General features: G+C 30.2%; 1 protein-coding gene across 1 annotated transcript; it reads left to right on the top strand.

Moving 5' to 3' along the window:
• Positions 1 to 4,232: 4,232 nt before the first annotated feature.
• Positions 4,233 to 12,360, top strand: LOC145124488 (sodium transporter HKT1-like). The gene is made up of 3 exons (XM_079059851.1): positions 4,233 to 5,487; positions 6,804 to 7,016; positions 11,895 to 12,360. The coding sequence occupies exons 1-3, from the start codon at positions 4,298 to 4,300 to the stop codon at positions 12,091 to 12,093; spliced, it is 1,602 nt and encodes a 533-aa protein (XP_078915977.1). The 5' UTR covers positions 4,233 to 4,297; the 3' UTR covers positions 12,094 to 12,360.
• Positions 12,361 to 13,915: the final 1,555 nt, after the last annotated feature.

The following is a 13,915-nucleotide window of genomic DNA, read 5'->3' as shown; positions in this document are numbered from 1 at the left end:
AAACATTAACTCCGCTTGAAGATGGGTCGGTGCTGAAAATAGGAGACGAATATTTTATTCCTATTTGTGGTTTAGGTGTCGTGTGTCTTGAATTTACTTCTGGAAAGACAATTAGGCTTTTTGATGTTTTGTTTGTTCCCAAGATTCGCAAGAATCTTGTTAGTTCTAGTTGTTTGAATTCTGATGGCTTTAAACAAGTTATTGAGTCGGATAAGTTTAGTTTGTCTAAGGGTGGAATGTTTGTTGGCTTTGGATATTTAAATAATAGAATGTTTCGTTTGAATATTGTTGACAAATCATTACCTATTCAAAATTCTGCATTTTTAACTTCTGCTTCTAATGTTGATCAATCTATGCTTTAGCATGTAAGATTAGGTCATGTCAACTTTAGAAGGATGCATGAGATGTCAAAAGATGGATTAATTCCAGCCTTTGATATGACATCTGATAAATGTAAAACATGCACGCTTACAAAAGTGACAAAACAGCTCTTTCCTAGTGTCAGTAGAAATTCAACTGTTTTGGAACTTGTAGATGGTGACCTGTGTGATTTTCAATCCACTTCTTCTTTGGGAAATAAAAAGTATGTAGTCACTTTTATTGATGACTGCACTCGGTTTTGCTATATGTATTTGTTACATTCTAATGATGAAACCTTAGATAAATTCAAAATATACAAAACCGAGGTGGAATTACATTTGGGCATTCCGGTTAAATGTCTTAGGACTGATAGGGGAGGTGAATATATGGATCACATATACTTCCAATCAGTGGGTATCATTCATGAGACCACGACACCTTACACACCCCAACAAAATGGTATTGTTGAACGCAAAAATCGAGTTTTAAAGTAAACGGTAAACTCAATGTTGTCATGCTCGAGATTGAGTGATGGATTAGGGGAGAGGCCATGTTAACGACCTGCTATTTATTAAATATGGTTCCAAATAAAAGGTACAAAATAGTCCTATATGAACTTTGGTTCAAGAAAAAGTCGAATCTAAGTTACTTTCGGGTTTGGGGATGTCGGGCAGTTGTAAAACTCACGGAGCCCAAAATGAAAATTTTAGGAGAACGTGGAATTGATTTTATATTCATTGGCTATGCTCAACATTCCAAAACATATATATTTTATGTAAAAGAACCTAATGATTCAGTTTCGATTAACACCGTTATCGAATCACGGAATGCAATTTTTGATGAGATGCGTTTTTCATCAATTCAAAGGCCTAAGGATCTGACTTTTGGTACAAATAAAGTGCAAAATTCAGAAAGTCAAGATGGTAGTAATGTACAAGAACCACAAGAGCTTCGTAGAAGCAAGAAAGGCCAAATTGCGAAAAAATTTGGATCCGACTTCCAACTATATTTGGTGGAAGGTTCAAGGGATGAAATTAATCTTGAATACTCTTATTGCTATAGTATTAAAGATGATCGTAATACATATCAAGAGGCCATGGAGTCTCGCGATAGTGCCTTTTGGAAGGAAGCAATTGATGATGAAATGTCATCAATTCTTGAGAACAACACATGGGTGTTGTCTGATTTGCCTCTAGGTTCTAAACCACTTGGTTACAAATGGATTTTCAAAAAGAAAATGAATTTTAATGGGACTATTGACAAGTTCAAAGCCCGGTTATTTATTCAAGGTTTTAGACAAAAACCCGGTGTTGACTATTTTGATACATATGCTCTGGTTGCACGTATTTCTACTATTAGATAGTTGATTACCTTGGCAAGTATCCACAATCTGGTTATTCACCGAATGGATGTGAAAACTGCATTTTTAAATGGTGATCTTGACGAGGAAGTTTACATGAAACAACCAGAATGTTTCATTATGCCCGGTAAAGAGCATATGGTTTGTAAACTTGTCAAATCTTTGTATGGGCTTAAACAAACGCCTAAAAAATGGCATTAAAAATTTGATGAAGATATTTTGTCTTTTGGTTTCAAGACAAAACAATGTGACAAATGTGTTTATAGTAGATTTGATGATGCTACTAGAGCTTGAGTGATCATTTGCTTATATGTAGATGTGTTGGGTTATTTAATGTATTGTGTCAAAATGTTTTGTACTTAATAGTCTTAATTATTAACGGGTTGGGTCTGTCCATCCGTATTTATGGTGCTAGGGTTAGACTATTTAAGGTGCATGCATGTATCTGTTTAGAGTTAACAAGTTGTATTGTCCTACTTAGCTTTTACAGAAAAGTTCACGTTGAACTATTCTAAAGATTTGATAATATTAAGCATTCGGAACAACTTTGATCATCATTCTTGTCTTCGATTCACATTACTGTTAAGAATATATCGATCTTAAGGTTATTGTTTCAAAATTGGTATCAGAGCATAACAATTGTTTTGAATAAAATATTAGGGTTAAGAGTGAAGCAAGATGTAGCCGCCAATCATAATGAGGTTTCTTAGGTAGAATAGATTTACTTTAATCTTTTCTTATAGTGTAATTTCCTCATGTTCTTGAATAAAATATTTTGTTCTTCAATCACATCTTCATTATTGTGTTCGTTCTTATATTCTGCATTATTATCACCAAATCGTTCTTGAGGTTTGACCCAACACATGGTATCAGAGCAAGAGATTGTGTAACTCATACGCATATCTTCTGTCGAGTTTCATTAGGGTTTTGAGTTTCAGTTGGATATGTTCTTGCCGTCTTCATCGTTTTCATCGATTGTAGACGTTAGATCATGGTCCTTGTTTTGCCCTAAACTCGATTAGTATTTTACAAATCTGATTTTGTACAGTTTTTTGTGAATTAACATCATGCAGCATGAAGATCCACACACTCTATCTTTCAATCTTTCTAGTAGTATCATTTCCTTGATGCCAATATAGTCAAGAAGAGGACCATGCAAATACAATAACAATGGTCCAAGGGATGTCGATGTTTGTTCTAGAAATTGAAATCAAATGTCGATTCGCTTCAAGGGAATTCAAGATACAGAGGAACACATATATACAAGAATCTGATTTGGGTTTGTTCTTGCTTGATGATGGCGATGAATTGGTGAGTTCAATCAAAACAATCAAATTAACCATTGATCATAATCTGACCTGGTGAGAAATTCATAAATCATAAGTGGCTATTGGAGTATACAGTTTGATATTTACATGATCAGTAGCTTTGTAGAGGGAAAACATCCGTACAGGTGCGAGAAGAAAATGGTGCATGTATGTTTTCCGTATTTCCTCTCCTTTAATCATAGACATCTGAAAGAAAATTTAAAAGAGAACCCCCTTCATTTTGGATCGATCAATAGGTTTGGTGTTGAAAAATATAAGAACCACGAATATGGGGAATGCCCATTTCTTTAGGTTTACCTAAAGCAGTTTCTTTACTGGAGAGACTTGCATAAAGAAAAGAGAGGGTGACCGACTAAGGATTTTTAACATGATATATGTGGCATAAATTCAAATTTGACCTAGTGATTTTGCCAAATTAAAACTGAAATAGAAATTTGTGATCAATGTTATGGCGCGATGGTTCTCCGACGGATATGGTTTTAGAAAAGTGACCCTATGATGTCGCCAATCATATATAGTCTCTTGATGTTTGGTTGTGCATTTACAGATTCACGATATCTGTATACAATTTTGTGATAGATTCTCGAGACGGTAATGTGGGTCTTGTAACTAAATGGAGATTTAAGTTCAAAATCTAAGGTTCTCTGATGACATGATGAAGTTGATGGTGTCGTAAAATCTAGTTTTTCAGCAACATGATGAAGATGTCGACGTGAGATGTAGTTCTCCGACAACATTAACCCAGATGAGAAGAGGGAGGCGTTTTTTTCATTTTCTTTTCTTTTTCTCTCTAAGTTATATTTAATCAAGAAAAAATATAATATAAATTAAAAAGGGTAGAAAGGTCATTTCAATTTGCTTAGGGACCAACCGTGAAACTTTTAGAAACCATAGGGATTATTCGTGCAAATTTAGAAACCACAGAGACCATTTACATAAAAAAAATTAACGGAGATGGCTTTGTGACTTTTGATGAAACACATGGACCATTTATGTAATTTTGTGAATATTTTGTTTTTATTTTATTTGAAAGGAGTAATAGGATTTTCCAATAGGAATAGAATATAATATTTGATACAAATTGGAATAAATGCAAACTAAAAATATAATAAATGATATACGTCCGTTTGTTTATAATTGGAAAAGAAAGCATTTAGCAACATTACTAATTTTGAATGCCTTCCCATCCATATAAAGCTCCAAACATCTAGCATATCACTCACTCTTTCATTTCGACATATACAAGTTTATGTTGAGTCCTATAAACGAAAAGATGAAAGTATTTTCCTATGTGGGAAAGATGTTGGAACAACTTTGTAGTCCATCTCTTTGTCGCTCTACTTGGTTTCATCTTGGTGGAAACAAACTTCCAATAAATTTGTTCTATTTTCTATTTATTTCGTCCATAGGGTTTTTTATCCTCCAGTCAATGGATGGAAAAACCACCACCTTCACCCCTCGGAACTTAGACTTATTCTTCACCTCTGTCTCAGCAGCCACTGTTTCCAGCATGTCCACTGTCGAGATGGAGGTTTTTTCGAACACCCAACTTGTCGTTCTAACAATTCTTATGGTTATCGGTGGTGAGGTGTTCATTTCAATGGTTACTCTCCATCTCCGTCGGGCTTTTTTAAAAGAGTCTAGTAACGATGGTTGTAAAGTAGATCCCCCTATGTGCTACCTCAACACACAATCCATTTGTCTGGATAATATAGAGCTCCATAAAATAGCCATCCGTGAATCTGGAAGTTCAAAATCTGACACTTTTGACTGTGAAATTGTCTCTACAAATGATGTCGATATGGAGGAACTAAAGTACAAATCCTTCAAGTTTTTGTGTCTCGTAGTATTCTTTTACTTGGTATTTGTCCAAATCTTGGGTGTGGTCTCAGTTTTCATATACGTAAATGTCATCTCAAGTGCCAAAAATATACTTAAGCAAAAGGATTTAAGGCCACTCACTTTTTCCATCTTCACTGTAACTTCAACCTTTGCAAACTGTGGGTTTGTTCCAACCAACGAAAACATGATGCCCTTCAGCAAAAATTCTGCTCTATTGTTAATCCTTATCCCTCAAGCTCTATTAGGTAACACTTTGTACCCTCCAGTTCTGAGATTTACGATTTGGGTCATATGGATATTTAGCAAAAAATCTGAAGCTAGGTACTTGTTAAAGAACTCCAAAGTACTTGGGTATAATCATCTTCTTTCTTACCAAGACTCGTTACTTCTTGCGACTACAGTCTTAGCTTTTATCATGTTGCAATTTATTTTGTTTTCATCAATGGAATGGAGTTCAGGCTCTTTGAGAGACCTTGATCTCTACCAAAAACTTGTTGGGATTTTGTTTGAGACTGTAAATACAAGGCATACTGGAGAATCGATTGTCGACCTGTCCACCATCAATGCTTCCATATTGGTATTGTTCATCGTGATGATGTTAGTCTCTCTTTTTCTCTTATATTATTTTTTAACGGGACTTACGTACTAAGTTTGGCTATATATATATATATATATATATATATATATATATATATATATATATATATATATATTCGTTGATGTGTAAAGTGTGTACATGGACTAATAACGTGCGAATAACCAATTTACTTTGTAACACTGTTATATTTTCTAAGCTCATTATACCCATAATAATTTAACTATAAACATCGAGTGTCGATGATTGTTAATTTGATCATTAAATATCATAAATTAGGTTTTGTGATAAATAATTTGTAGAAATATTTCTAAGTGAAATTTATAAAGTAAAAAGAATCATAGAGTTATATAAAAAAATATAATATAATGAATTTTTGATGCCTTTATGACTTATCGCATCAATAGATTCCCAAAAGATTTACATTGAAGTCTTTATTTGGTTATAAAAAATAAGTTTGTATATTTTATGAGAAACTTATAAATTAAACACTGAAAACTATGAAAAAAAATCAACATGAGTAAAATGATAATATTACAAATGAAACAAACAATTAAAATAGCAGGATTGTGTATATAAAAATTAAACACTTTAAAAAAGAAGGCTATAAAAGAGAATATTGTCAACATGAGTAAATAATGTAACATTTTTAGCGACACTCAAACACGCATTGTTGTGTAAAACATAAAAATGAAAACACAAACGAACAAATGCAATGATAACATAATATCAACCATAACAAAGTGTGTAAAATTATTTTTCTAAAATTTTCAAAAAGCCGTACACCAATAATATTTCATTCAAAATCAAAACTTAAAATTCTATCAACACAATATATAAAATTCTTACTTTATTAGTTAGTGCTACATAGAAAGTAAGCTATGTAAGGTAACTTCATACTTACCTAGCATTAAGGTCTTTTTTTATTAGTGTCTTTTTTTATTAGTTTAGGTAAAAAGACCAATCATAATCCTAACCTGTATAAAACAGTTGAGAAAACAGTTGAAAGACCTTGATATCAACCTTTAGTTCTTTCTAATATATTTCATAACCAAACATGAAAATAATGTTTTTATATAGACAAATATTTCAATTAACCAAACAATTAAATATGATAAGTTGAAAAGTTGTATGAATTTCAAATGAATATGACAATTAACCAACGAATTAAGTATAAATACATTTGAAAAATGTTATTGGTGTTTCAAAATAAATATGGTTCAAATATTTCGGTCTTTATACATAGACTCCGAGGTTGAAATAAAATGTATGGTTTTGTCTTTTTACATGATTTATATTTTCTAATTACTTTTTGTAGGTATCTTCCACCGTACACATCATTTTCATTAGTGACGGAAGAGAATTTCGAACAAAGGAGCAAAAGAAGTAGTACATTTATGGAGAAATTAATCTTCTCACAACTCACTTATTTAGTAATCTTTGTCATGCTTGTTTGCATAACTGAGAGGAAACAAATGATTCAAGATCCTCTTAACTTCAATGTCTTAAACATTGTTGTTGAAGTCATAAGGTATTAACCCTCCGGTCCTCATCACTACATCCTTATCCTTCTCTTTCTCTCATACATATATACATACCATTACATAAAATTGTTTTTGTGACCTAGAGGAGAAAATCAATATATATTACAATAAACATCTCAAAAAATTATATATGAAAAGAATATGTTTCCCACAATAGTTGACCTTCGGTGTGGCATTACGGTCGATTGGCCCCAACGATAAAAAAATAGTTATAGTAATCAAGGTTTAAAAAAACAATTTCAACCCTTTATTTTTTAGGAAAAATGGGAGAACAGATAAAAAAAATTTGGTCAAATTATAGAAGAAATGTAAGCCTTCTAATCATAGAAGTTTCTTATTCACTATACTGGTGTCTATTATGTGCGAAGATGTGTATATATTATAGACTCCGACTTCTTTAAAAATCTGAAATTCAATCTGAGACTTGATATAGGCAAACCCGGATTTAAAAAACCAGACCAGATTTATCTCATACTACGGATAAGGATTGGGTACACCAAAAAATTAGAATTTAGAAACGGATTTTTTTCATTGAATATTTGAACATGATTTTCTTTTCCATATTTATCCATTTCTGCTAGTATATTGAAAATATACTTTTCTATCCAATACTTCTTTATACAGTTCTTTTATAGAAGATGTTGGAGATATTCCAAATAGGGTTCAACTCTTGAAACGTTCTGGGTCATAATTTTACACAAAATGTTCGGTTATGTCCTAAGTCCATTTTTTGGTTCATTAATGCCTTAAATATCGGGAAGGAGTTGGCGCTGACGTAGCTCCACGTCAGCATTGTTCCTTCCACAAGGTAGAAAAACGAAAGGAAGGGAGGAAGTGGGTGTAACAGGTTCCGTTTCGAACCTCTGTCTCCTAGCTTGCAAGGAAGCGTTTTAACCATTAGGTTGAATGGGTATTTGTGTTACATCGCCTAACAAATTATATTCAAAGTATATCTTGCTGGAAAAATTAAATAATGTGTCATATTATTATTATTATTATTATTATTATTATTATTATTATTATTTTATGAATTTATACATATAAAAACATATTTATAAACATAAGTATACGTATTTATTCATTTTAAAAGTATATATATATATATATATATATATATATATATATATATATATATATATATATATATATAAACTTATGAAGTTTTTATTTCTGTAGTAATTGGTCAATATACCACCGAGTGTTTTTTTATGTCAAGGCATCATATTTATTTTGTTTTATTGGTAAATTGTTTATAATTTTATGTTTTAAAAAAAATCTACTTATGAATCTTTTAAAAGTAACCAAATGTGTACCTTAAAAATATATCTTACTGCATTAATATGTTAACTCACCAAAAATGTCATTGGAATAAGGTAGGGCTAATGTCACAAAAACCCTCAAGTTTTCAGGGTTTTGTCGGTTTTGCCCAAGTTAAATTTTATGTCCGTTTTTACCCTAATATTTTCCAAAAAATGTTCGGTTTTTACCCTTTTACCGTTAATAACAGGTTACCATCATATTAACTTCGCAAAAAACCCTTAAGTTTACAGTTTTTTTTACGTTTTTACCCTTAAGTTTATAATTTTTTTTACACTTTTACCCTATGTATTTTTTTTTCATATTATGCGTATTCATGCAGAAAAATCATATTTATATACGAAAAAAAATTTAATTAAATATTATATTTACATTTTTTAATGTTATTTCTTTATATATATATATATATATATATATATATATATATATATATATGTGTGTGTGTGTGTGTGTGTGTGTGTGTGTGTGTGTGTGTGTGTGTGTGTGTGTGTGTGTGTGTGTGTGTCTGTCTGTATAGGTTTTTTTCTTGGATAAACCATTTAAGATGTAAAAAAAGCAAATTAATATGTTTTTAGAACTACAAATACGTATTTTTATGTATTTAAAAATATACATATCAATAAAAAAAACTTGTTTAATCATAAACATGTTTATATAAGTATATACATATAATTGCAACCTGGAAAACCTGCACCGGTAAAAGGGTAAAACCGAACATTTTTTCGAAAATGTTAGGGTAAAAACGGAAATAAAATTCAACTTTGGACAAAACCAACAAAACTTTGAAAACTTGAGGGTTTTTATGACATTAACCCAATAAGGTACGAACCACTAAATTTATAAAAGAAACATGGTTTATTATCAAACCAAGATTTAACCTTAAAAATATCATCAAAATACCCATTCCAGCTAATAACTATTTTTGTCAAACGAGTTCTAGGTTGTGCTATATATTATTTTTGGTTTGATATCTCTAAGGTTCTATTTTAATTATTATTTATTTTCTCTTAAGAACTTAATATAATTTGTTGATCTAGTCAAAACAGAAATTCTTTTGCATACATAAAAGGTTTAAGAAAAATACCATAAAAGGTTTATCGATGAGAATAACATGTTACTTTCATAGGAATTATAAGTAAGAATGACAATTGGACGTGTATTTTTTATTCTAGTCTCAAATATACGATTAAAAGATTGTATTTTAAACCGGATCCCGTCCCACCGAATACCTCATTCCAAAATAACCAATCGAGTTTACAGATAACCTTGGGGATTAGGAATCCTTGTTTATAATCTTAATATGTTAAAAGTTAGTTACTGAAATTTCCATTACGTGAAATCGTAGCACAATCAATTAAAAATATGACTTCAATTTTTTTTAATAAATCCAAATTTTTATTAACATCAACAAATTTAATATCAAACAAATATATTTTGGACTTGAGACGGAGTTGGAGACTTGAGACGGACTTGGAGACATGAGAACAAAACGGCATAAATCTTAGGTCTAAATTTTCAATTTTAATTTTAAACGGTATTATAGGTTAAAGTTATTGGAATAGCCAGAGTAAATGGTTATTAATTTTAAACCATTTACTAAATATTATAATATAAATGGTTTGGAGTATGGTAAATAAGATTAGATAATCGGATGGGTATAACCCAAATATTATAACCATATCCAACACAAGAATTTCGTTTTTTGGAAAAATTCGATAACCAATCCAATATGTTAAACTCGATCCTTAAACCAATGCTAAGATACGTTCAAAATGCTTCAAACTTTATCTAGAAAAAAATTATAAATCTCTCTTCCATCAAATTTACCCTGTTAATTAGTTGTTCATAGGAAAAGGAGTTTCTATCAAACAAATGTTATTTTTAAAATGGTGTTCTAAACAAATTTGATACACATTAATAGCAAAACGCTTAAAAAATATCAAAAAAGTTATATTAAAAAAACAGTGGAAATAGAATAAAATACTGAAAATTTCAGAAAAGCTACTAAATTTTGAAAAAAATTTAAAAAACACTTATTTGGTAAAAACTCAATTTTTGATATGATCGCAAAATAATAATAATAATAATAATAATAATAATAATAATGAAATCGTTATTTTATAACTAATAAAGAATGGTTTTTTGTTATTTTATTGCAAAGGTTATGTTTCGAATAAAATATTACTATCTATTAAAGTTGCTTGTTTTAATTTCTAAAATATCATTACATGTAAAATCTTATGATGCCATATGAGAAGAACGTTGAGTATTATAGAATTATATATAGTTGCTCAATATCGTTTTCTTATTATAGTAATTAACCGAAAGAAGATAAATATTCTCCTATTTTTCTTCATATTATCTTCCTATTTTTATTTGAAATGATAACAAGTGTATTAAAATATCATTAGTTTTATCTAAATATGACACTTATCATCATTTCATATGGGTAAGAAGATAAATATAAAGAAATGATAGGAAGATATTTAATTTCTCAAGAAGATAATAATAAAAAGACTTTTACTGCATGTTATGAAAATCTCAAAATTTACATGTAGATATTTCTTAAATTTTTAAATATTATTATCTATTAAAGTTGCTTGTTTTAATTTCATTTCGAGAAATTAAATGTCATCATTGTAACATTTAATGTTCATTTAATGAAACTAAATGATATTTTAGGATACTAATATGAACGTTGCATCATTTAAATGTGTAGAAGGATATTTAATTTCTCATTTCGAGAATATCATTGCATGTAAAATCTTATGATGCCATATGAGAAGAACATTGACTATTATAGAATTATAGTTGCTTAATATCGTTTTCTTATTATAGTAATTAACTGAAAGAAGATAATAACAAATTAAAAAGACTTTTACTACATGCTATGCTATGAAAACCTCAAAGTTTACATGTAGATATTTGTTAAATTATTAATCAAAACACTCATTTACTTTGATATGAAGAAATATGCTTTTTTTTAATTCATAAGATTTCTTAATGATAACATTCATTAACAGAAAAAGAATCTAATGAGAAGGTTAAATTTTCTTTCAGGTCACAAGCATTAATATACCAATGGCGTTTAAAATTAATGAAAAAGTTATCTTTTATTTAAGAATCGTATTTTTAAAAGTTAAATACACAACGGTGAAACGTAGTGGTGAGATGTGACCCTTCGAAATTTGTTGCTTCCGGTATATATTCTTAAGGGACTAAATAACTTTAGCACTATTGTCCTTCTCAGACAAACGTCTTTGAGACCTTTTCTATTCTTTTACATTCTCAGTAGTAATATCCTCGTTCAAGTCAATACATCACAGAGAAAGTAGCCAAGCCAAGAATCTAGCTTCCACCATACAATATATAAAGCATAAGTTCTTATTATCCTCGTTTAAGTCATGCAATATATAAAGCATAAATTCTCATTAGCGCTTGATGTAAGTAAACCTTCTGTACAAGTTTATTCTGGTGTATTATTATAATACTAGTTAGCATCTCAAAATCCTTCATTAAATAGTCACTTGGATCTTAACTTATTGCAGTGCGTACGGAAATGTGGGATTCTCTACTGGCTATAGTTGTGATCGTAGACTGAAACTAGATGGAGATTGTGAAAACAAGTGGTACGGGTTCTCGGGAAAATGGAGTGATGGGGGCAAACTAATTTTGATTGTAGTTATGATTTTTGGTAGGCTAAAGAAATTTAATATGAATGGAGGCAAAGCATGGAAGCTTTTATGATGGTCAGTTGTGACTTCATGCCTTCCTGATGGATGGTGAGCTTGATATGAATAAATTTTGTATGCAACGTGTGTAATGATGGTTGTATTGCTTGAAACTTTAAGGAACTAAATAATAAGGTGAAATTAATCATATGAAAATTTAGCGAAAGTTAAATTTATATAGTCGTCAAAATTTTTTTTTTTTGTGATCAGAGAGTCGCGTTTATTAGCCACGACAGAAAAAAAGTTGTATATATTAGTATGTTATTGTCCTAGGTTAATTTAGTATACATGTATGAAAGAAAACAATTGTCATAATAGAAGAAAAAAAACTTCTAACTATTATTATTATTTTTGTCCTGATTTAATTTCTAATATGTGTCTAAAAACAATAATATTCATAACAAAAAGAAATAAACATGTAAGTATAAATGTTGGCGGTTAAATGTTACATATTTGTATAAATATAATCAATATTCAAAATGGAAAATATAATATAATATTTTATAAAATCTAGTATAAGGAAAAAAAACTACAACAAACGATATAATTACGTTTTTTAAATTGAAGAACAAAAGATTTACCAATGAGGTATTTAATATTTTCTTACATTTTGTTTCTATTTATGTTCATACCAATGAGAAATGATGACAAGTGTCATGTTTCGATAATATTAATTACATTTTAATATATTTGTCATTATTTCAAATAAGTAGAAAGATAAATAACAATAAATGTAAAAGGATATTTAATTTCTCATTCACAGTTATATCAATTTTTGAATGTTTCCCCATCCATAAAAAACCTCCAAGCTTTTATGCATATTACTCACTCTTATATATACAAGTTTAATTATGAGTGGTGTGAATGATACGTATGAAAGGTTTTTTGATATGTTGGAAAGAAATTGGAATAACTTTGTAGTCCTTTATGTATTTGTTGATGTACATGGTTTCATCTAGGCGAAAATTATAACTCCCACTTTTTAGGTACGAGTTGTACGATGTCTAGTTGATTTGAAGAACGATTGAAATTTTGGATATTTGTTAAAGTGAGGCGCGAGTTATGTGTGATATGTCATGAGCCACATCGATAAGTAGCGACGCAACCCATATCTTAAGCGCGGCATTAAGCCACATTTGCACAAAACCCTAATTTTGAGGCTTTAGGCCCAATATAAAGGAACTAACATGCTAGGTTTCCATTTATCACCAACCTTCCTCTGTATACAAAACCCTAGCCCCTTGTGCCTCTTTAGAGTAATTTTGGTTTATCTTTGAAAAAGAAGTAATCTTGTGGTGCATGGAGAAATCATTTACATATGAAGATTTTATCTTCTAGTCGCTTTTCAGGCATTGTAAGTACTAAAGTTCATTGTTTTATTCTGATTCATGCTTAGATATAGGCCTTAGATGAGATTTTGGTCCCTTTTAGCCTTTTAAACTTGAGCTTCTTTGTGTATGAATAACTCTAGAATCTTAGAATGGACTTGTGTAGTCTTCTGGCCATTTTGGAGTAGAAAAAGGTGTGTGCATGTGTTTCCTTTGAGCCATGCGCAAGTTCTTGGCTGTTTTGATCCACTAGTACAAAACTAATGTTTTGTCGATGCAACAGACCAATCACTAAAGACATTTTATGATGTTTTTTTATTCAATGCTTGAGGAAAGGTGGTGTCATTAATGATAACCTATGGTGACGTTGAATTCTGGTAGCTATAACCCATGAAAGCCCGATGTTATAAGTCAACCCGTCACTATATGGTAGCGAGTTTTTGGAGTGCTATCTATCTTATTTTGATAAACGTCACCTATAATACGATTACAGTCATTTTTAATTTATTT

The sequence above is a fragment of the Lactuca virosa genome, chromosome 7, assembly GCF_052849685.1.
Source record: "Lactuca virosa cultivar CGN04683 chromosome 7, Lactuca_virosa_CGN04683_v6, whole genome shotgun sequence".
NCBI lineage: Eukaryota > Viridiplantae > Streptophyta > Magnoliopsida > Asterales > Asteraceae > Lactuca > Lactuca virosa.
This window is presented reverse-complemented; position numbering and strand designations above follow the sequence as displayed.

Coding starts and splice junctions, on each gene's coding strand:
- LOC145124488 (XM_079059851.1), top strand. CDS start 4,298: ATGTTGAGTCCTATAAACGAAAAGATGAAAGTATTTTCCTATGTGGGA. Junction 5,488..6,803: donor GTATTGTTCATCGTGATGAT/GTTAGTCTCTCT, acceptor TACTTTTTGTAG/GTATCTTCCACCGTACACAT. Junction 7,017..11,894: donor ATTGTTGTTGAAGTCATAAG/GTATTAACCCTC, acceptor AACTTATTGCAG/TGCGTACGGAAATGTGGGAT.